Below are 22,945 nucleotides of genomic sequence, written 5' to 3'. Positions count from 1 at the left end.
GGGGCATGCCTACCCCTCCTGGGCGCGCCCTCCTGCCTCGTGGATTCCTCGTGGAGTTCCAGACTTCAACTCCAAGTCTCCTGGATTGCTTTCGGTCCAAGAAAGATCCTCACAAAGGTTTCATTCCGTTTGGACTCCGTTTGGTATTCCTTTTCTGCAAAACTCTAAAATAGGCAAAAAAAAAAGGAATTGGCACTGGGCCTCTGGTTAATAGGTTAGTCCCAAAAATAATATAAAAAGAGCATATTAAATCCCATTAAACATCCAAAACAGATAATATAATAGCATGGAACAATCAAAAATTATAGATACATTGGAGACGTATCAGGCGTAGTTCGGGGGTGATTCCTCTGTAATGGCGAGGGATCGCATTAAGTCCAGAGCCTCGTTTAAGAGCGAGGTTTGGACGGGGAAGCGGAAGTCCGCGGAGCTAGGCATGGCAAAAGCCACCTAGCCATGCTCACTTGGTGTGGACCTCGAGAGTTTGGAGCTAGCGTCCGGGGGCGAGTCCGGCTTTCCAATGATAGGGGCAACCATGTTTGACTCCTGGCTTGCCGATGACACAGTCCCCTCCGGATCTCCGGTAGTGAGCTTCATAATTGCAGAGAGTCCGGTGGGCTCCAAGCTCCCCTCTTCGGACCCGGTAGTTTGCTCCGGATCTAAGGCCAGAGCGATGGTCAAGGCCGCGAATCCTTCGAAGATCAAGTCTCCTTGGATATCAGCGACATAATTCAGGTTCCCAAAACTGATCTGATGACCAGAGGCGTAGCTTTCAATCTGTTCAAGGTGGCCAATCGAGTTGACTAAAGAAAATATGCCCTAGAGTTAATAATAAAGTTATTATTTATTTCCTTATTACATGATAAATGTTTATTATTCATGCTAGAATTGTATTAACCGGAAACATGATACATGTGTGAATACATAGACAAACAGAGTGTCACTAGTATGCCTCTACTTGACTAGCTCGTTGATCAAAGATGGTTATGTTTCCTAGCCATAGACATGAGTTGTCATTTGAATAATGGGATCACATCATTAGGAGAATGATGTGATTGACTTGACCCATTCCGTTAGCTTAGCACTTGATCGTTTAGTATTCTGCTATTGCTTTCTTCATGACTTATACATGTTCCTATGACCATGAGATTATGCAACTCCCATTTACCGGAGGAACACTTTGTGTGCTACCAAACGTCACAACGTAACTGGGTGAATATAAAGGTGCTCAACAGGTGTCTCCGAAGGTACTTGTTGGGTTGGCGTATTTCGAGATTAGGATTTGTCACTTCGATTATCGGAGAGGTATCTCTGGGCCCACTCGGTAATGCACATCACTATAAGCCTTGCAAGCATTGTAACTAATGAGTTAGTTGCGGGATGATGTATTATGGAACGAGTAAAGAGACTTACCGGTAACGAGATTGAACTAGGTATTAAGATACCGACGATCGAATCTCAGGCAAGTAACATACCGATGACAAAGGGAACAACGTATGTTGTTATGCGGTTTGACCGATAAAGATCTTCGTAGAGTATGTAGGAGCCAATATGAGCATCCAGGTTCCGCTATTGGTTATCGACCGGAGACGTGTCTCGGTCATGTCTACATAATTCTCGAACCCGTAGGGTCCGCACGCTTAAAGTTCGATGACGATTTGTATTATGAGTTATGTGATTTGATGTACCGAAGGTAGTTCGGAGTCCCGGATGAGATCGGGGACATGATGAGGAGTCTCGAAATGGTCGTGACGTAAAGATTAATATATTAGACGACTATATTCGGACATCGGAAAGGTTCCGAGTGATTTGGGTATTTTCGGAGTACCGGGGAGTTACGGGAATTCACCGGGAGAAGTATTGGGCCTTATTGGGCCATAAGGGAATAGAGGAGAGAGGCCAAAAGGAAGGAGCCCCCCCTCTGGTCCGAATTGGACAAGGGGTGCATCCCCCTTTTCCTTCTCCCTCTCCCCCTCTTTCCTTCTCTCCTACTCCGGAAAGGAAAGAGGAATCCTACTAGGACTTGGGAGTCCTATTAGGAGTCCCCACACTTGGCGCGCCCCCTCTAGGGCCGGCCTCTCCCTTGCTCCTTTATATACGGGGGCAGGGGGCACCCCATAGACACAACAATTGATCTCTTGATCTCTTAGCCGTGTGCGGTGCCCCCCTCCACCATATTCCACCTTGATCACATCGTAGCGGTGCTTAGGCGAAGACCTGCGTCAGTAGCAACATCATCACCGTCATCACGCCGTCGTGCTAACGAAACTCTCCCGTGAAGCTCTGCTGGATCAGAGTTTGCGGGACGTCATCGAGCTGAACGTGTGCTGAACTCGGAGGTGCCGTACGTTCGGTACTTGGATCGGTCGGATCATGAAGACGTACGACTACATCAACCGCGTTGTGCAAACGCTTCCGCTTTCGGTCTACGAGGGTACGTGGACACACTCTCCCCTCTCGTTGCTATGCATCATCATGATCCTGCGTGTGCGTAGGAAATTTTTGAAATTACTACGTTCCCCAACAGTGGCATCCGAGCCTGGTTTTATGCGTAGATGTTATATGCACGAGTAGAACACAAGTGAGTTATGGGCGATACAAGTCATACTGCTTACCAGCATGTCATACTTTGGTTTGGTGGTATTGTTGGATGAAGCGGCCCGGACCGACATTACGTGTACGCTTACGCGAGACTGGTTCTACTGACGTGCTTTGCACACAGGTGGCTGGCGGGTGTCAGTTTCCCCAACTTTAGTTGAACCGAGTGTGGCTACGCCCGGTCCTTGAGAAGGTTAAAATAGCACTAACTTGACAAACTATCGTTGTGGTTTTGATGCGTAGGTAAGAACGGTTCTTGCTCAGCCCGTAGCAGCCACGTAAAATTTGCAACAACAAAGTAGAGGACGTCTAACTTGTTTTTGCAGGGCATGTTGTGATGTGATATGGTCAAGGCATGATGCTATATTTTATTGTATGAGATGATCATGTTTTGTAACCGAGTTATCGCCAACTGGCAGGAGCCATATGGTTGTCGCTTTATTGTATGCAATGCAAACGCCCTGTAATGCTTTACTTTATCACTAAGCAGTAGCGATAGTTGTAGAAGCATAAGTTGGCGAGACGACAACGATGCTACGATGGAGATCAAGGTGTCGCGCCGGTGACGATGGTGATCATGATGGTGCTTCGGAGATGGAGATCACAAGCACAAGATGATGATGGCCATATCATATCACTTATATTGATTGCATGTGATGTTTATCTTTTATGCATCTTATTTTGCTTTGATTGACGGTAGCATTATAAGATGATCTCTCACTAAATTTCAAGATAAAAGTGTTCTCCCTGAGTATGCACCGTTGCCAAAGTTCGTAGTGCCCAGACACCACGTGATGATCGGGTGTGATAAGCCCTACGTCCATCTACAACGGGTGCAAGCCAGTTTTGCACACGCGGAATACTCAGGTTAAACTTGACGAGCCTAGCATATGCAGATATGGCCTCGGAACACTGAGACCGAAAGGTCGAGCGTGAATCATATAGAAGATATGATCAACATAGTGATGTTCACCATTGAATCTTACTCCATCTCACGTGATGATCGGACATGGTTTAGTTGATATGGATCACGTGATCACTTAGATGATTAGAGGGATGTCTATCTAAGTGGGAGTTCTTAAGTAATATGATTAATTGAACTTTAATTTATCACGAACTTAGTCCTGGTAGTATTAGCATATCTATGTTGTAGATCAATAGCTCGCGTTTAGCTCCCCTGTTTTATTTTTATATGTTCCTAGAGAAAACTAAGTTGAAAGATGTTAGTAGCAATGATGCGGACTTGGTCCGTGATATGAGGTTTATCCTCATTGCTGCACAGAAGAATTATGTCCTTGATGCACCGCTAGGTGACAAACCTATTGTACGAGCAGATGTAGACGTTATGAACGTTTGGCTAGCTCAATATGATGACTACTTGATAGTTTAGTGCACCATGCTTAATGGCTTAGAATTGGGACTTCAAAGATGTTTTTGAAACGCCACGGAGCATATGAGATGTTCCAAGAGTTGAAATTAGTATTTCAGACTCATGCCCATGTCGAAAGGTATGAGACCTTTGACAAGTACTTTGCCTACAAGATGGAGGAGAATAGCTCAGCTAGTGAGCATGTGCTCAGAATGTCTGAGTACTACAATCACTTGAATCAAGTGGGAGTTAATCTTCCAGATAAGATAGTGATTGACAGAGTTCTCTAGTCACTATCACCAAGTTACTAGAACTTTGTGATGAACCATAATATGCAAGGGATAACGGAAACGATTCCCAAGCTCTTCGTGATGTTGAAATCGACAAATGTAGAAATCAAGAAAAGCATCAAGTGTTGATGGTTGACAAGACCACTAGTTTCAAGAAAAGGGGCAAAGGGAAGAAGGGGAACTTCAAGAAGAACGGCAAGCAAGTTGCTGCTCAAGTGAAGAAGCCCAAGTCTGGACCTAAGCCTCAGACTAAGTGCTTCTACTGCAAAGGGGCTGGTCACTGGAAGCGGAACTGCCCCCAAGTATTTGGCGGATAAGAAGGATGGCAAAGTGAACAAAAGTATATTTGATATACATGTTATTGATGTGTACTTTACTAGTGTTTATAGCAACCCCTCGGTATTTGATACTGGTTCAGTTGCTAAGAGTAGTAACTCGAAACGGGAGTTGCAGAATGAACAGAAACTAGTTAAGGGTGAAGTGACGATGTGTGTTGGAAGTAGTTCCAAGATTGATATGATCATCATCGCACACTCCCTATACTTTTGGGATTAGTGTTGAACCTAAATAAATGTTATTTGGTGTTTGCGTTGAGCATGAATATGATTTGATCATGTTTATTGCAATACAGTTATTCATTTAAATTAGAGAATAATTGTTGTTCTGTTTACATGAATAAAACCTTCGATGGTCATACACCCAATGAAAATAGTTTTTTGGATCTCGATCGTAGTGATACACATATTCATAATATTGAAACTAAAAGATGCAAAGTTAATAATGATAGTGCAACTTGTATGTGGCACTGCCGTTTAGGTCATATTGGTGTAAAGCGCATGAAGAAACTCCATACTGATGGGCTTTTGGAATCACTTGATGCTTGCGAACCATGCCTCATGGGCAAGATGACTAAGACTCCGTTCTCTGGAACAATGGAGCGAGCCACTGACTTGTTGGAAATAATACATACCGATGTATGCGGTCCAATGAGTGTGAGGCTCATGGCGGGTATCATTGTTTTCTGACTTTCACAGATGATTTGAGTAGATATGGGTATATCTACTTGATGAAACATAAGTCTGAAACATTTGAAAAGTTCAAAGAATTTCAGAGTGAAGTAGAGAATCATCGTAACAAGAAAATAAAGTTTCTACGATCTGATCATAGAGGCAAATATTTGAGTTACGAGTTTGGCCCTCAATTAAAACAATGTGGAATAGTTTCACAAATTCGTGCCACCTGGAACACCACAACATAATGGTGTGTCCGAACGTCGTAACCGTACTTTATTGGATATAGTGCAATCTATGATGTTTCTTACCGATTTACCACTATAGTTTTGGGGTTATGCATTAGAGACAGCTACATTCACATTAAAAATGGCACCATCTAAATCCATTGAGACGACACCGTATGAACTGTGGTTTGGCAAGAAACCAAAGTTGTCGTTTCTTAAAATTTGGGGTTGTGATGCTTATAAGAAAAAGTTTCATCCTGATAAGCTCAAACCCAAATCGGAGAAATGTGTCTTCATAGGATACCCAAAGGATATAGTTGGGTACACCTTCTATCACAGATCCGAAGGCAAGATATTCGTTGCTAAGAATGGATCCTTTCTAGAGAAGGAGTTTCTCTCGAAAGAAGTGAGTGGGAGCAAAGTAGAACTTGATGAGGTAACTGTACCTGCTCCCTTATTGGAAAGTAGTTCATCACAGAAACCGGTTCCTGTGACACCTACACCAATTAGTGAGGAAGCTAATGATGATGATCATAAAGCTTCAGATCAAGTTACTACCGAACCTCGTAGGTCAACCAGAGTGAGATCCGCACCAGAGTGGTACGGCAATCCTGTTCTAGAGGTCATGTTATAGACCATGACGAACCTACGAACTATGAAGAAGCGATGGTGAGCCCAGATTCCGCAAAATGGCTTGAGGCCATGAAATCTGAGATGGGATCCATGTGTGAGAACAAAGTGTGGACTTTGATTGACTTGCCCGATGATCGGCAAGCAATTGAGAATAAATGGATCTTCAAGAAGAAGACAGACGCTGACGGTAATGTTACTGTCTATAAAGCTCGACTTGTTGCGAAAGGTTTTTGACCAGTTCAAGGGATTGACTACGATGATACCTTCTCACCGTAGCGATGCTTAAGTCCATTCGAATCATGTTAGAAATTGCCGCATTTTATGATTATGAAATTTGGCAAATGGATGTAAAGACTGCATTCCTGAATGGATTTCTGGAAGAAGAGTTGTATATGATGCAACCTGAAGGTTTTATCGTTCCAAAGGGAGCTAACAAAGTGTGCAAGCTCCAGCGATCCATTTATGGACTGGTGCAAGCCTCTCGGAGTTGGAATAAACGCTTTGATAGTGTGATCAAAGCATATGGTTTTATATAGACTTTTGGAGAAGCCTGTATTTACAAGAAAGTGAGTGGGAGCACTACAACATTTCTGATAAATATATGTGAATGACATATTGTTGATCGGAAATAATGTAGAATTTTCTGGAAAGCATAAAGGAGTATTTGAAAGGAGTTTTTCAAAGAAAGACTTCGGTGAAGCTGCTTACATATTGAACATCAAGATCTATAGAGATAGATCAAGACGCTTGATAAGTTTTTTTTCAATGAGTACATACCTTGACAAGATTTTGAAGTGGTTCAAAATGCAACAGTCAAAGAAAGAGTTCTTTCCTGTGCTACAAGGTGTGAAATTTGAGTAAGACTCAAAGCCCGACCATGGCAGAAAATAGGGAGAGAATGAAAGTCATTCCCTATGCCTCAGCCATAGGTTCTATAAAGTATGCCATGCCGTGTACCAGACCTATTGTATACCCTACAGTGAGTTTGGCAAAGGGAGTACAATAGTGATCTAGGAGTAGATCACTAGATAGCGGTCAAAATTATCCTTAGTGGAATAAGGATATGCTTCTCGATTATGGAGGTGACAAAAGGTTCGTCGTAAAGGGTTACATCGATGCAAATTTTGACACTGATCCAGATGACTCTAAGTCTCAATCTGGATGCATATTGAAAGTGGGAGCAATTAGCTAGAGTAGCTCCATGCAGAGCATTGTTGACATAGAAATTTACAAAATACATACGGATCTGAATGTGGCAGACCCGTTGACTAAACTTCTCTCATAAGCAAAACATGATCACACCTTAGTACTCTTTGGGTGTTAATCACATAGCGATGTGAACTAAATTATTGACTCTAGTAAACCCTTTGGGTGTTGGTCACATGACGATGTGAACTATGGGTGTTAATCACATGGTTATGTGAACTATTGGTGTTAAATCACATGGCGATGTGAACTAGATTATTGACTCTAGTGCAAGTGGGAGACTAAAGAAAATATGCCCTAGAGGCAATAATAAAGTTATTATTTATTTCCTTATTACATGATAAATGTTTATTATTCATGCTAGAATTGTATTAACCGGAAACATGATACATGTGTGAATACATAGACAAACAGAGTGTCACTAGTATGCCTCTACTTGACTAGCTTGTTGATCAAAGATGGTTATGTTTCCTAGCCATAGTCATGAGTTGTCATTTGATTAACGGGATCACATCATTAGGAGAATGATGTGATTGACTTGACCCATTCCGTTAGCTTAGCACTTGATCGTTTAGTATTCTGCTATCGCTTTCTTCATGACTTATACATGTTCCTATGACTATGAGATTATGCAACTCCCGTTTACCGGAGGAACACTTTGTGTGCTACCAAACGTCACAACGTAACTGGGTGATTATAAAGGTGCTCTACAGGTGTCTCCGAAGGTACTTGTTGGGTTGGCGTATTTCGAGATTAGGATTTGTCACTTCGATTGTCGGAGAGGTATCTCTGGGCCCACTCGGTAATGCACATCACTATAAGCCTTGCAAGCATTGTAACTAATGAGTTAGTTGCGGGATGATGTATTACAGAACGAGTAAAGAGACTTACCGGTAACGAGATTGAACTAGGTAGACGATCGAATCTCGGGCAAGTAACATACCGATGACAAAGGGAACAACGTATGTTGTTATGCGGTTTGACCGATAAAGATCTTCGTAGAGTATGTAGGCGCCAATATGAGCATCCAGGTTCCGCTATTGGTTATTGACCGGAGACGTGTCTCGGTCATGTCTACATAATTCTCGAACCCATAGGGTCCACAGGCTTAAAGTTCGATGATGATTTGTATTATGAGTTATGTGATTTGATGTACCGAAGGTAGTTCGTAGTCCCGGATGAGATCGGGGACATGACGAGGAGTCTCGAAATGGTCGAGACGTAAAGATCGATATATTGGACGACTATATTCGGACATCGGAAAGGTTCTGAGTGACTCGGGTATTTTCGGAGTACCGGGGAGTTACGGGAATTCACCGGGAGAAGTATTGGGCCTTATTGGGCCATACGGGAATAGAGGAGAGAGGCCAAAAGGAAGGAGGCGCCCCCCCCCCTCTGGTCTGAATTGGACAAGGGGTGCAGCCCCCTTTTCCTTCTCCCTCTCCCCATCTTTCCTTCTCTCCTACTCCGGAAAGGAAAGGGGAATCCTACTAGAACTTGGGAGTCATATACGGGGGCAGGGGCACCCCATAGACACAATAATTGATCTCTTAGCCGTGTGCGGTGCCCCCCTTCACCATATTCCACCTCAATCATATCGTACCGGTGCTTAGACGAAGCCCTGCGTAGGTAGCAACATCATCACCATCATCACGCCGTCGTGCTGACGGAACTCTCCCGTGAAGCTCTGTTAGATCGGAGTTTGCGGGACGTCATCGAGCTGAACGTGTGCTGAACTCGGAGGTGCCGTACGTTCGGTACTTGGATCGGTCGGGTCGTGAAGACGTACGACTACATCAACCGCGTTGTGCTAACGCTTCCGCTTTCGGTCTACGAGGGTACGTGGACACACTCTCCCCTCTCGTAGCTATGCATCACCATGATCCTGTGTGTGCGTAGGAATTTTTTGAAATTACTACGTTCCCCAACATTGACACGCAGCACGACGCCGCCGAACACAAAAAGTTGGCCAGGGAGGAAGGTTTCCCCGGAAACAACATCGTTGCTGATGATTAAATGAGCCATTGAACCTTCTGCTGACAACACAGTGGAACTCTCAATGAAAGCACCAATGTCGGTGTCAAAACCGGCCGATCTCGGGTATGGGATCCCGAACTATGCGTCTGAGGATCGAAGGTAACAGGAGACGGGGGACACGATGTTTACCCAGGTTTGGGCCCTCTTAGTGGAGGTAATACCCTACTTCCTGCTTGATTGACTTTGATGAGTATAGGGGTTACAAGAGTTGATCTACCTTGAGATCGTAATAGCTAAACCCTAGATGTCTAGCATATATGACTTGTGATAGCCTCTATAGACTAACCCCTCCGGTTTATATAGATAGACACCGGAGGGGCCTAGGATTGTACAGAGTCGGTTTACAGAGAAAGGAAACTACACATCCGGACGTCAAGCTTTCCATCCACGCAAAGGAGAGTCTCATCCGGACACGGGGGAAGGCCTTCTAACTTGTATCTTCATGGCCCATCAGTCCGGCCCATATCGCATAGCCTGGACACCCGGGGACCCCATAATCCAGGACTCCCTCACCCACGAGCCCCTTTAGTCCCGGTTTGTGGCACGAACCGGGACTAAAGGGCTAACCTATAGTCCCGGTTTGTGTCACAAACCGGGACTAAAGGGGTCTAGTTTTCAAACTCTACCCCCCTATCGCATTTTCAGTTTTGAAAAAAATCAAAAGAAAATGATAAAAACTTCAAAATTTAAAATCCTTTGAGATGTAGTTATGTTACTACATCTAGTAGTTAGGTAAATTTAAAAACATAAGTTTTGACATGTTTTGCAAAAAAGTGTGATGAAAAAGTAAAACGACTATATCTTTTGCATACGATGTCGAAAAAATTGTATAATATATCAAAACATTCAGCATGAATATCCGCATCCGATTTTGACCGCCATAGGCCATTTTGCAAATATTAGAATCCTCAAATTCTAAAAGGAAAAAAGATATGCTCAAATTTTATTTTTTTTGAATTTTGGTCAAATCTGGTCAAACTGTGGTCAAACTACTTATTCAAAAAATATTAGTGTTACTAAATAATTACTTTTCAAAAATAATAGTTTCAAACTCAAACGATGAAACGTGTGACTTCATGCTCAAGCTAAACTCCTGAGGGTTAATAGGATTGACAGCTTACTATTGTCAACAAAACAACAAGTGTAGACTTGAAAACTAGGGGGAATAGAACTCGGAAGTTAAGCATGCTCAGGCTGGAGTAGTGAGAGGATGGATGACCGGCCGGGAAGTTAGACGATTTGGAATGAGTGATCCACACTGGAGCAGTTATGAGGGGTGATTAGAGATTAAATCGTCAAATAAGTCAGAAAATTAAAAATCGGAAAAAATCATAATATTTTTTTCAAGAAAATTAAAAAAAAACTGGCCCCCCAGACCACGGTGCGGCCTCGTGGCACGTGGTGGGCCTTCGGCCCCGGTTCGTGTTGAACCGGGACTAGGGGGGAGTTTAGTCTCCACCCTTTAGTGCCGCTTTCAGAACCGGCACTAAAGGGCCTTACGAACCGGTACTAAAGGCCCGTTTTCTAGTAGTGGCCTTACGGTATTAAAAATTCACGAGAAAGTATATGTAAACAGAAATATAAGCAAAACCATGAACATAAGGAGAAATCATTTGCATTTGTATTGTGTATCTTGGTCGGAATGCGTGTGGAGGCCAATCTTTGTTCGTGTGGGTCTTTCCGATCTACATCTCTTTTCATTGGTGACGGTTGTTATTCTACTGTGTTGATTTTGTGAGTCATCTATTACGATAAGCTTATCCCTCGGTGACGTGTCTTCGGCTCGTTTCAGTATTTGTAGTTGTCGGTGGTATACGGATGTTTTTTATTTATCGATGATGTTTCTTGTATGTGATGACTGAAGATTAAAAAAAAAAGGAAGTTTTCTTCAAGAAAATGATGCTTCCTTTTCAAAAAAAGAAAAGCATTCCATCGCGATGCGGCACGGACTACAAGAAAAAGTAGGCGCAAAAAGTGTACACGCACACGATCGCGGTGGACTTTTTATAATGGTCTCCGTGAGACGTGGATTGCTTCAGGAAGGATCGGCCGGCGACGTGGAGGTCGCACGTGGCAGCACCATCAGCCCAGTTCAACACTCCCTCCCTTGACCAGCTGCCACCGCAGCGGACACTCCTCGCCTCCCCAGCAAGCCACGCGCGCGCGCTCAGCTCGGCAGCTCGCAGACCCAGCCATGGCGACGCCCACTCCCGCTTCCACGGTGGCTGCCTTGGCGTCCGGCGGCCGTGGCGGCTTCCTCCTCGCTCGCGCCCGGGTCGCCCCTGGTGGCCGATCCACTGCGGCTGCGGTCCGTGCCCAGCCGGCGGCGGCCGAGCTGGTGGAGCGGTCGGTGAACACCATCCGGTTCCTGGCCGTGGACGCCGTGGAGAAGGCCAAGTCCGGCCACCCGGGGCTCCCCATGGGCTGCGCGCCCCTGGGCCACGTCCTCTTCGACGAGTTCCTCCGCTTCAACCCGGCCAACCACGCCTGGTTCGACCGCGACCGCTTCGTGCTCTCCGCCGGCCATGGATGCATGCTCCACTACGCGCTGCTCCACCTCGCCGGATACCAAGGCGTCACCGTGAGCTCTCTCACATTTTGGTCGATTTTCAGAAAAACTCTGTATTTGTGCTCTGCCAAACTCTGTTTGCTGTAAGTGTGCTATGTCAAAAGTCTGAACTCTGAAGAAGTTTCATAGTATCACACGACCAACGTACTGTCTGACTAACTTTTGATCAAAATTTTCATAGGAGGTTCAAACCTTGCTTCCAGAGTAACATAAAAGTTGAAATTTCAGGTGTAAATTCATGACTCCGATCTGAAAAGAGATTACTGTAAGCTGCAATCACAGCATTTCAGTATACATGCACATGTCCAATTCTCAAGTAAATTCATAACTCTGCATGTGTGCTATGTACGGATGATAGACAATTGTTTTGAGAACATCTAGTTACTCTTTTCTTTTAGTAACTGGGAGCAAATTCTATTGGGTGAGCATGTTGGGAAAATGATGGGTGGTGCGATGAATTTCTCTGAACTCTTGACAAAAAAGAACAGTCTGAACTCTGAAGTTGCTTCATATTTGTTGATGCAGATAGATGACCTGAAAGCTTTCCGGCAGTGGGGGAGCAGAACTCCTGGTCATCCAGAAAATTTTGAGACAGATGGTGTTGAAGTCACCACCGGTTTGCCTCTTGAACATCTGCAGTAGGAACATTTTGAAGCCTCTACTACAAAGAAACTATGTTTGCCTGAACTGTTCTGATGTTTATGTAGGTCCTCTGGGGCAGGGCTTTGCAAACGCTGTTGGACTAGCACTTGCTGAGAAACACCTAGCTGCTCGTTTCAACAAACCCGATTTAACTGTCGTGGACCACTACACGTAAATTAATACTTGCTTTACAAAATGTGATTACTAACCTAATGTGCATAGGGACAGGGGCAATGCAATTTATTCTTCTTCATGGTCTTATAGGTATGTTATACTTGGGGATGGTTGTCAAATGGAAGGTGTTGCGAATGAGGCCGCCTCCCTTGCTGGCCACTGGGGTCTCGGAAAGTTGATTGCCTTCTATGATGACAATCATATATCAATCGATGGAAGTACGGCTATTGCTTTCACTGAAGATGTGCTTGCCCGATATGAGGCCCTAGGATGGCATACTATCTGGGTGCAGAATGGCAACACTGGCTATGATGACATCCGTGCAGCTATAAAAGAAGCAAAGGAGGTCAAAGATAAGCCAACTCTTATCAAGGTGATCATCAGACTGGCAGTAATATTTCTTTTGTTTGTCAGCTTGATACAGTTTTATCAGACAAGTGACAACTAGAACTGGTCTTGTATATGCAGGTGACTACTACAATTGGTTATGGATCGCCAAACAAGGCGAGCACACACAGTGTGCATGGGAGCGCTTTAGGTTCCAAGGAAGTAGAGGCAACCAGAAAAAATCTTTCCTGGGCTCATGAGCCTTTCCATGTGCCTGATGAGGTGAAAAGGTACAGTGTAGTTCCTGTAGAACTCAAGCTGCAGAACTTCAAAGTAATCACAAATAAATTATTCTGCTGTGAAGAAATTCAAACATGTAGCAGTTCTCTAGGCAGTTCTTCTGGATGTTGCATCCTTCATTCAGTCTTGCACATGGTTTCGTTATTTCCATTGTACATATATTCAAAATAGCCCCTACACTTTTTTATGGTATAGTGGTGTCTGGTTGGAGGAAACGGTCTTGACAAGATAGCATACTACTGTTGGCGAATGCCAATGCAAATTCTCAGTTCTGAACCGTGTTGATAATTATTCTGCAGTGGAGACTTAACTTTTGTTTGGAATGGAGGCTCTACATTTCAGTTTTCTAATTATCGCACAGTAATACGGTATTGAACTTAGCTTGTTGTGTACTGAAGTTTGATTAAATAATCATCCCTTACAGGCATTGGGCTCACCATCTTGACGAGGGTGCTTCTCTTGAAGCTGAATGGAATGCAAAGTTTGCAGAGTATGAAAAGAAATACCAGCACGAGGCTGCTGAGCTAAATAGCATAGTATCAGGGAAGCTGCCTGATGGGTGGGACAACGCTCTTCCAGTGAGTTCCCCTCTGAACCATAAATGTCTTCTATATGTAATATTCATCAAGTGTTAGAATGATTTATAAGTCGACTTTGTTGCCTTGTTTGTTCTGCAGAAGTATACCCCTGAAAGTCCTGCTGATGCTACAAGGAACCTATCTCAGCAATGCCTGAATGCTCTTGCTAAAGTAATACCTGGATTTCTTGGAGGCAGTGCTGATCTTGCATCATCAAACATGACATTGCTAAAGATGTTTGGTGATTTCCAGAAGGACACCCCTGAAGAGCGAAACATCCGTTTTGGTGTCAGAGAGCATGCGATGGGTGCCGTTTGCAATGGCATTGCTGTACATAGCCCTGGCCTGATACCTTACTGTTCGACATTCTTTGTGTTCACTGACTACATGAGAGCTCCTATACGCCTTTCGGCCTTATCTGAATCAGGAGTGATCTTTGTGATGACTCATGATTCTATCGGACTTGGAGAAGATGGGCCGACACATCAACCAGTTGAGCAGTTGTTCAGCCTCCGAGCAATGCCAGGCATATTAATGCTCCGACCAGCTGATGGAACCGAGACTTCTGCTGCTTATAGGATCGCGGTTATCAACAGGAAGAGGCCCTCTATCCTTGCACTGTCTCGGCAGAAGCTCCCGCAGCTGGAAGGTACATCGGTTGAAGGCGTTGCTAAGGGAGGATACGTCATTTCTGACAATTCCTCTGGCAACAAACCTGACCTCATCCTCATCAGCACAGGCTCTGAGCTCGAGATCGCAGAAAAAGCAGCCGGTCAGTTGAGGAAGGAGGGGAAATCTGTACGGGTTGTCTCGCTTGTTTGCTGGGAATTGTTTGAGGAGCAGCCTGAAGAGTACAAGGAGAGTGTCCTACCAAGCGAGGTTACTTCCAGGATTAGCATTGAAGCCGGTGTCACACTGGGATGGGAGAAGTATATCGGCCAGAAGGGCAAAGCAATCGGCATTGACCGCTTCGGTTCAAGTGCCCCTGCTGGGAGAATATACAAGGAGCTTGGTTTGACGGTGGAGAATCTCATTGCAACAGCCAAATCACTGTAAAAGGATCATTGCATTGCTCAACAAATGTATATGAAGGTTCGCTCATATATCCTCGTATATGCTATTTTAATAATCAATAAAGGGCAGTCTCAAGGTTGGTTTGTTACAGCTCGGGGAGCTTATTGAGGTGTAAATAATAACAATGTCTGCCTAATAGGTCTAATAATTAAGCCAGTTTGTTTTTCCAACTCAGCTAAGTAATAGATAGTTCTGGGAGTGCCCGCTGCAATTCATATAGAATTACTGTGTCCCCGCGAAAAAATAAGACACTCGTATATATTTTGTGTCGTCAAGTTGCAAGTTACTGTGGCACGGCGATTAAATTGCCAGAATCTGAACTCCAGTGCTGTCGTCAAGAAAGTCCCCATGCCTTGTTTCTTGTATTTGTTTTACAAGGGTCGAAGAATCCCCCATTCTTACACATGACAAAAATGTTGGGTGTGGGATCTTACGTAAGGATGAAATCTCAGGAAGGCGGTTGATCCTCTAGCTTTCTGTATAGTGTCATATACATTCCGGCCATATTTCCTAGCTAGTTGTAGTTGGTTTCCGAAAAACAAAGTGTAACCCTTGTCTAGCTAGTACAAGTTACTATGGTCCTGGGATTATGTCGCCAGGATCTGAACATCATTGCAATCTCCTCCCTGCGCGGCCACAGTGGAGCCGCTAAGGCCACTGAGAATTCCTCCAAAGCTGCACCATTCGACAGCAGAAAATTTGCAAGTATCCTGTCGAAGCCATTCCCAGTGTACTTCGCGATGTTGATCCTTTTGAGGCTATGGCGGGAGCAAGGGATGCCCCATCGCCACATGCTCCTGAACATCCAGCCATCATCATAGGTGTCGTCGTCGTCGTCGTTGTCACAGATCTCCGGCTCAGGGTCTGAATCTGAGTCGCCGCCGTACTCATCGTCAGAGCAGTATGTCTTCTTCAATGTCTCGGAGCCCAGAGGAAACAACGACAGCGCTTCCAGGTGTAGGGTGCTGGCGACCAGGACGGCGACGGACCGGACGACGTGATCGGCGGCCAAGAACCCCTTGAGGACCAGGTGCCGGAGCTGGGGTAAGTGGTCGTTGGCTATAGCTGTGATCTCGCTGCTGCAGTAGGCCATTGAGGGGCGCGGCTCGAGGCGAAGGTACGTCAGATTCTTGCACCGGCTGATGAGCTCCAAGACTGGAGCAACCTCCATTGGTGCTTTGCTTGTGAGGTCCTCGCAGATATCGATCGTCAGCGCCGCCACTTGGCCATAGTTGGGGACGTCTAGGAACGTGTCCGAAGGGAGGCCGCCCTTGTAGCGTAGGAACCGCAGGCACTGTGTCCGCAGCACGACCCGCCGACCATGGCGAAGCTCTGGAGGCGGTCGCTGGACACGGTGATCGTGGTGGCGGTCGGGCACTCCTCGAGCGTCAGGTCGGCGAGGTGCGGGCAGCTCGAGACCAGCTGCTGCAGCACCGCGGCAGGCGCCATGATCCGCTTCAGGCAGAGCGTCTGGAGCGACGCGGCGACTACGACGCCCCAGGGCAGGTCGAGCGTCCAGTTGGCCAGGCGCAGGCGGCGCAGCCTGGCGCACCGGAAGAGCTGGCGCGGCGTCCTGGTGTAGCTGCCCCTGACGTCTTCCCCGAAGTCGGCCTTCCCGAATCAGCTGCCGAAGGGGCAGAGCCTGCGGCGGGAGTAGTGCCGGTACAGTACTGCAGCGCGAGGTCGACCTCCTCGGCGCCGGAGGAGGCGGCGGTGGCGATCCAGCTGTCGAGTAGGTCGTCCGGCGGCTGGCGCGCGTGCAGCCGGAGGACACGGATCGGCGTGGTGGGGCCCTTGGAGAAGATGGCGCCCGTCACCTTGCTGTCGAAGCACACAGGGAGGTTGAGTCCCCGCCCCCGGCGGTCCGTCTTGCGGTCGACGAGGTCCACGACCGGCACGCCGTCGCAGACGCGGCGCCACCGGCGGGACAGCGCGGTGGCGCGCGTGGCCTCGTCGGACGGGAGGTGGGATAGGATCCGCTCCAGCGCCTCGAGGCGATCTCCCTGCCGGTAGGTTGCCATATATCTTCTTGTGCGATGATCAGCTGAGATGCGTTCGCGATGATGGGCGCCGCCGCTGTGACTACTTTTTAGGTTTGTTGAGCCGGCTCAGCGCGAAAAAGATTGGTCCCCTCCGAAATTTGCGCGATTCACCTTCCTGATCGCATGGAAGGGCGCCGCATGTATTCTGTTTTTATTTTTTATTATAATTTATTTTTTACTTTTATTGATACTTCCAAATATTCTAAATGAATATATTACAAAAAGCACTTTCCATAGAACACTGAAAAAATCTTGACCAAGCATTTAAAAAATGTTTAAAATGTATAGAGAAAATGCTTCTCATGTATACATAAAATGTATAGAAAAATATACAATGTGCGTGAAAAACGTTGACCATGTATTTAAAAAACGTTAGTCTAAACATTTGAGAAGAAATGTTAAACAAGTATTTAAAAAAGGTTAATCAAGCATTTGAAAATGTTAAATGCGTATAGGAAAAATGTTGACCATTAGTCAAAAAATGTTAAACTTGAATTTGCAAAATGTTAAATGTGTATCGCAAAAATGTTGACGATGTATTAAAAAAATGTTAAACTTTTATTTAAAAATTGTTAAATGTGTAAAAATAATGTTCACCATGTTTTCAGAAAATGATTATCTTTTATTTGTAAAATGTTAAATGTGTATAGATAAAATGTTGACCATGCATTCAGAAAATGTTAAACTTGTTTCTGCTTTTTTTACATGTGTATAGAAAAAACGGTGACCATGTATTATAACAATGGTAAACTTTATTTTTAAAATGTTAAATGTGTATAGAGAAAATGTTGACCATGTATTAAAAAATCTTAAACTCGTATTTTTTAAAATAAAGCATTTAAAAACTCGTATTTTGAAAATGTTAAACTTTATCCTGTTTTTTTCCTTCCTTTTTCTTTCTGTTTCTTTTTCATTTTTCATTATTTATTGGTTTTTCTGATTTTCCCATCTTGTTTCTTTCCATAAAATATAAAGGTACAAAGGATTTCCAAAAATTGTTCGGCTTGTTGGATAATTTTCTGGAATTTTAAAAATATAAAGGTAAAGGTCCTTTTCAAAATAAAATTCAAAAAATGTTCATATTGTTGGATAATTTTCTGGAATTTTCGACAAGGTTTCAAATTTGTTCATTAATTCCAACAAATTTCACATTTAAAAAAAATCGGAACTTTCATAAATTGTTCTTATTTTTGAAAATTTATTCAGAATTTTATAAAATCTTGCTGTTTTTTTTTGTAAGAATCATATATTTGAAAATCGTATGTGTTTTCAAAAAATTCTTCATAAAATGAGCAGAACAACAGGGACTTTTATGCATAATAAGCTGCAAACATGAAATACCTTAGCGGGTTCTCAACAAAAAAAGAAGAAAAAGAAAAAAACTCAGGGCTTAGCGCTGAACAGGAGGACTCCTCCGCCGGGATCGGTGTTCATGCATGTTTATTGCAGCGTACGCGAGTTCCCAGCGATCCACAATTCGAGGCGTGGTTTCTGCTGGATTCAGATCTATTTGCTGCTTCACCCTCGGCTGCTGATAATCTGCGTGCTCTTCTCCGTCAATCAAAGCTTTATTAGCAATTCGTACGTACGTACGTCTTCCCATGGAGATGGAGGACGGGAGGATCCAGACCACGCCGAATCTGCCGCAGGACATCCTCATGGCCATCTTCGCCGCGTTTGAAATCCCCGACCTCCTGCGTGCTGGCTCCGTATGCTCCTCCTGGCGCTCCGCCTACGAAACCCTGCGCAACCTCGGGCTGTACAACCAGTCCCAGACGCCATGCCTGCTCTACACCTCCGAGTCCGACGGCGAGAGCACCGCGCGTCTCTACAGTCTCGTGGAGAAGAAGGCCTACAGGCTGACCCTCCCGGACCCGCCCATCCGCACCAGGTCTCTGATCGGGTCCTCCCCTCAAGGTCTGCTGGTTACGGCCGACGACAGGTCCGAGATGCACCTTCTCAACCCCATCACCGGTCAACAGACCGCCCTCCCGTCGGTGATCACCATCCGGCAGGTGAGCCCCATCTACGATGACTCCGGCGCGTCCTCCGCGTGTATAGATATTCGAGCCACACCAGGCATACTGTTCTCGCGCTGCCAGCAAACCTTGCTCTTAGCGAGCTGCGCCACCAGCTCCATCACAAGGCTTTTGTGTTTCCTCTTTCTCTCTCTGATGATGCATCCTTAGAAGAAGCTCTCCTTTGCAAGGGCAGGGGCCGAGAGCTGGACCTGGTTGCCACCACACACCTGCTATGACGACTGCATGTATAAGGATGGCCTCATGCATGCGGTGACTTCAAAGGGAGAAATCCATGGCTTCGATCTTGCCAGCCCTGCCCCTGTGGCCACCATGAAGATCATTATGGAGGGACCAATGACTTATAGATATCTTAGTATGTACATCATACAAGCCCCATGGGGTGATCTTCTACAGGTTTGGAGAAAATTTGGTGGTTGTGATTTAGGAGATACGCCCCAGGCATCTGTGTTTTGGATTACCGGCAAAATTAGAGTATATAAAGTTGGTGAGACCCGCTTCGGTACATCCCCCTCACAAAACGTATAAAAGGCAATATGGACTTTTGACAATCGTACTCACTTTCGTATGTACGATGACTTATAGATATCTTAGTATGTACATCATACAAGCCCCATGGGGTGATCTTCTACAGGTTTGGAGAAAATTTGGTGGTTGTGATTTAGGAGATACGCCCCAGGCATCTGTCTTTTGGATTACCGGCAAAATTAGAGTATATAAAGTTGGTGAGACCCGCTTCGGTACATCCCCCTCACAAAACGTATAAAAGGCAATATGGACTTTTGACAATCGTACTCACTTTCGTATGTACGATGGCTCGTCTATGAAATACGTACTCGCCCCGTCGTCATGGGCCGGCCCACTTACACCTTGTTTTTCTCTTATGTAATATAAGTATTCAAAAAATATATTATAAAAGGCAAGCGTCGAACTCGAGACCTCCGTCAATCATATGTACCGCGGAACCAACCCATCAACTTAGCAGTTGTGACAAATTCTGGGATGACTGCGCTATTAGTACCTTCGTCTGGGTGGCCGCTGGATTAACATTTCGTCCGATCTGACACGATGGTTAGGCGCTGAATTTTTCCGTCCTAAATCAGTGCTTCTAGTAATCCATCCCACGTATATAGCATCTCCTCCCGCTAATCTCTCCATGGATAATTAATTTTGTGCTTCTAGTAACAAACTAGTAACTGGTTCCCAGAAATTACGCTAATTGTTTTGGTTAGTTGTGATTGCTTCCAACAAACAAACACAAAAAATAGTGCTTCCCAAAAATTACATATTTGCTTCCGAGGTTTTTTCACGGGACAGATTTGCTTCCGATAAATAAACAAATAAAGAAAATCAATTGCTTCTGGACGTTCTTTCTTACCAACGCAAACGCCATGGAATTTTTTTTTCGACAGAAGCACATGGAATGGAAACATATTATTCAGAAAAATCTGCTTTCAAAATAAATGTACTCCAAAAATTCGTTCCAGACGTATATATTCTCAACTAAAAAAACAAGTGTATATATTCTCGATTGAAACTAGGACGTCTATACTGAAACATTGGGTTGTAGACAACATGTAATTCCTTGAAGCAGCAGGCAGTAATGGTGGAAGCATACATGATTAGTGTGTAAGAGATTCATTATTTGGGTGCATAGGAAGCCTAATGTGTTGTTGTTTGAAGCATGATTAGTGTCTAACCGGAACTTTGTTGAACACTTGAACTGTGTAGGAAGCATAAATGTTTCGTGAAAACCTACACCTCTTGGTTATTGTGTAACCTAAGCTTCATTCTTTTGGGCAGGAAGCAAAATAGAGACATGTACCATAAAAAATTAGTAAGATGGTGTAGCATACATGCGCGACCAACAAATACATTTGCTTCAAATAAAATGAGCATATGCTTCCTACGATGTTGATTTTTTTTTTCAATGGCCAACTTTCTAATTGATGTATGCTTCCATCAACATTTTACTTATAAATGACATCATAATTTTCTTCCAATATATATTAGACTTTGCTACCATACAACAAGACATAAACAACGAAGCACAACAGGACGAGACCCCTACTAGAACATGAGCACCGTCCAAAGATGGATGTCATCGAGGAGAAGCGTCGATTAGATCAGAGCGACAATGATGAGATTGAACTGACGTAGTTGGAGTGTGGTGGCTAGTCTCTGGGCCACAAGAACCAAATGGAGAGAAAAAAAATCCACACACTGGCATCACCATGGAAGCATGCATGCCAGGATTTGTTGACATTATATGCATTTTCTAGAGTTTTCCGAGTGAAAAAAACCCTAAAATACTACCCGCACGTGACGCAACATGCATTTGGTGTCCGAATTGTTTCAAATTTTGCATGGAGGCCCTCAATGGGCATGCCCAAACGCTGGCAAAAATTGATGTCATTTCATGCACGACAGGACCTACACGATGTTCAACAGGGACCGTTCGGGTCTGTCGGTAATGTAAGTCTCGAACCAATTTTTTTCCACATTAACCAAATGGAGCCAAAAAAGTTCCACACACTGGCATCTCCATGGAAGGCATGCATGATATGTTTCATTGCTTTCTGATATTATATGCATTTTCTATGGTTTTCCTAGTGAAAACCCCTAAAATACTGCCCGCACGTGACGTAGCGTGCGTTCAGGTGTCTGAATTTGTTCAAATTTTGCGTTGGGGACTACCTTGGGCATGCCCGCACGCTGGCAAAAGTTGCTGTCATTTATCCATGGTCCAAAAAAATACTATTTTTAGGAGTGTGCTAGACTAGGCGAGACGGGTGCATCTGTGAGCATGTAGTTTTCTCTAATTTGAATGCCTATATTATTTGCAATTTCCATCATTATCAATCAACATGAACCTTTTCTTATATCCAAACAATTTCTTGAAATTTTTCAACAATTTTAGAAATTTAAATTCTATACAAAATTTTTATAAACTTGAACACTTTCTCCAAAATTGTGAACAAATTCCGAACAATTGATGTTGTAAACAAATTGCAAATCACATGGTTTTTTAAAAAAATATCAAAATTTTGAAATGCAAACATTTGTTAAATTTGTGAACAAAAAAATTCGAATAGAGGAACAGTTTTTTCAAATTCCCAAATAATTTTCAAAACTGTAAACAAATTTGAAAACAACAATATTTTATGGCATTCCAAAAATATTTCAATTTTTTAACAGGTTTCAAAAAGAATAGTAAATTTCAAAAATGATAAAAATGAATTAATGAAAAAATAAAAGAAAACGAAAAAAATAGAAAACAATAAAATATTCTCAGCCTTGGTTCAACTAGGTGACAACATCGCTCTCATCCGGTTCCTGTTGGGCCAACACAGTCGTTCGCGGATTTAAAAAAAGTTCATCAATTTTTAAAACACATTTTCACGAATTTGAGAAAGAAATTGCAGGCTTTGACAAATGTTCGTAAATTTAAAAAGGGTTCATGGATTGAAAAAAAGTTCACACATTTTAAAACAAAGTTCCTGAGTTTAAGAAAATATTCATGAATTTGAAAAGTTCACGGTTTTAAGAAAAAGGTTGATGATTTAAAAATAGTTTACAAATTTTAATAAAGAAAAGAAAATGAAAAAGATAAAAATAAAAATAGAAGGAAAACGGGACAAACAAAAAGCGAAAAAGAAAACCACAACATGTTTCTGAAGATGTTCGGAAAAGTTTCGATTTTTCAGAAAATATTTCTTATATATTAACGCTCTTGTGTTTTATTATATATTTGGTGCTCGAAGTGAGGACAAGTATTGGTGGGATGAAGTGGTTAGCAGCGCATGCCTTTAGGTGGGAGGTCTTTGAGT

The 22,945-nt window shown here is 43.8% G+C and overlaps 1 protein-coding gene across 1 annotated transcript; it reads left to right on the top strand.

Annotated features, from left to right (window-relative positions):
- Positions 1–11,476: 11,476 nt before the first annotated feature.
- Positions 11,477–15,256, top strand: LOC123051323 (transketolase, chloroplastic). Its single transcript, XM_044474183.1, has 7 exons — positions 11,477–11,951; positions 12,465–12,555; positions 12,647–12,752; positions 12,846–13,128; positions 13,224–13,372; positions 13,807–13,960; positions 14,060–15,256. Exons 1-7 carry the CDS (start codon positions 11,565–11,567, stop codon positions 15,014–15,016), a joined length of 2,127 nt encoding a protein of 708 aa, XP_044330118.1. The 5' UTR covers positions 11,477–11,564; the 3' UTR covers positions 15,017–15,256.
- Positions 15,257–22,945: the final 7,689 nt, after the last annotated feature.

This window comes from Triticum aestivum, chromosome 2D, assembly GCF_018294505.1.
Source record: "Triticum aestivum cultivar Chinese Spring chromosome 2D, IWGSC CS RefSeq v2.1, whole genome shotgun sequence".
Lineage (NCBI taxonomy): Eukaryota > Viridiplantae > Streptophyta > Magnoliopsida > Poales > Poaceae > Triticum > Triticum aestivum.
The sequence above is the reverse complement of the archived record's forward strand: the minus strand, read 5'-3'. Positions and strand labels throughout refer to the sequence as shown.

Coding starts and splice junctions, on each gene's coding strand:
- LOC123051323 (XM_044474183.1), top strand. CDS start 11,565: ATGGCGACGCCCACTCCCGCTTCCACGGTGGCTGCCTTGGCGTCCGGC. Junction 11,952..12,464: donor CCGGATACCAAGGCGTCACC/GTGAGCTCTCTC, acceptor TTGTTGATGCAG/ATAGATGACCTGAAAGCTTT. Junction 13,961..14,059: donor GGTGGGACAACGCTCTTCCA/GTGAGTTCCCCT, acceptor TTTGTTCTGCAG/AAGTATACCCCTGAAAGTCC.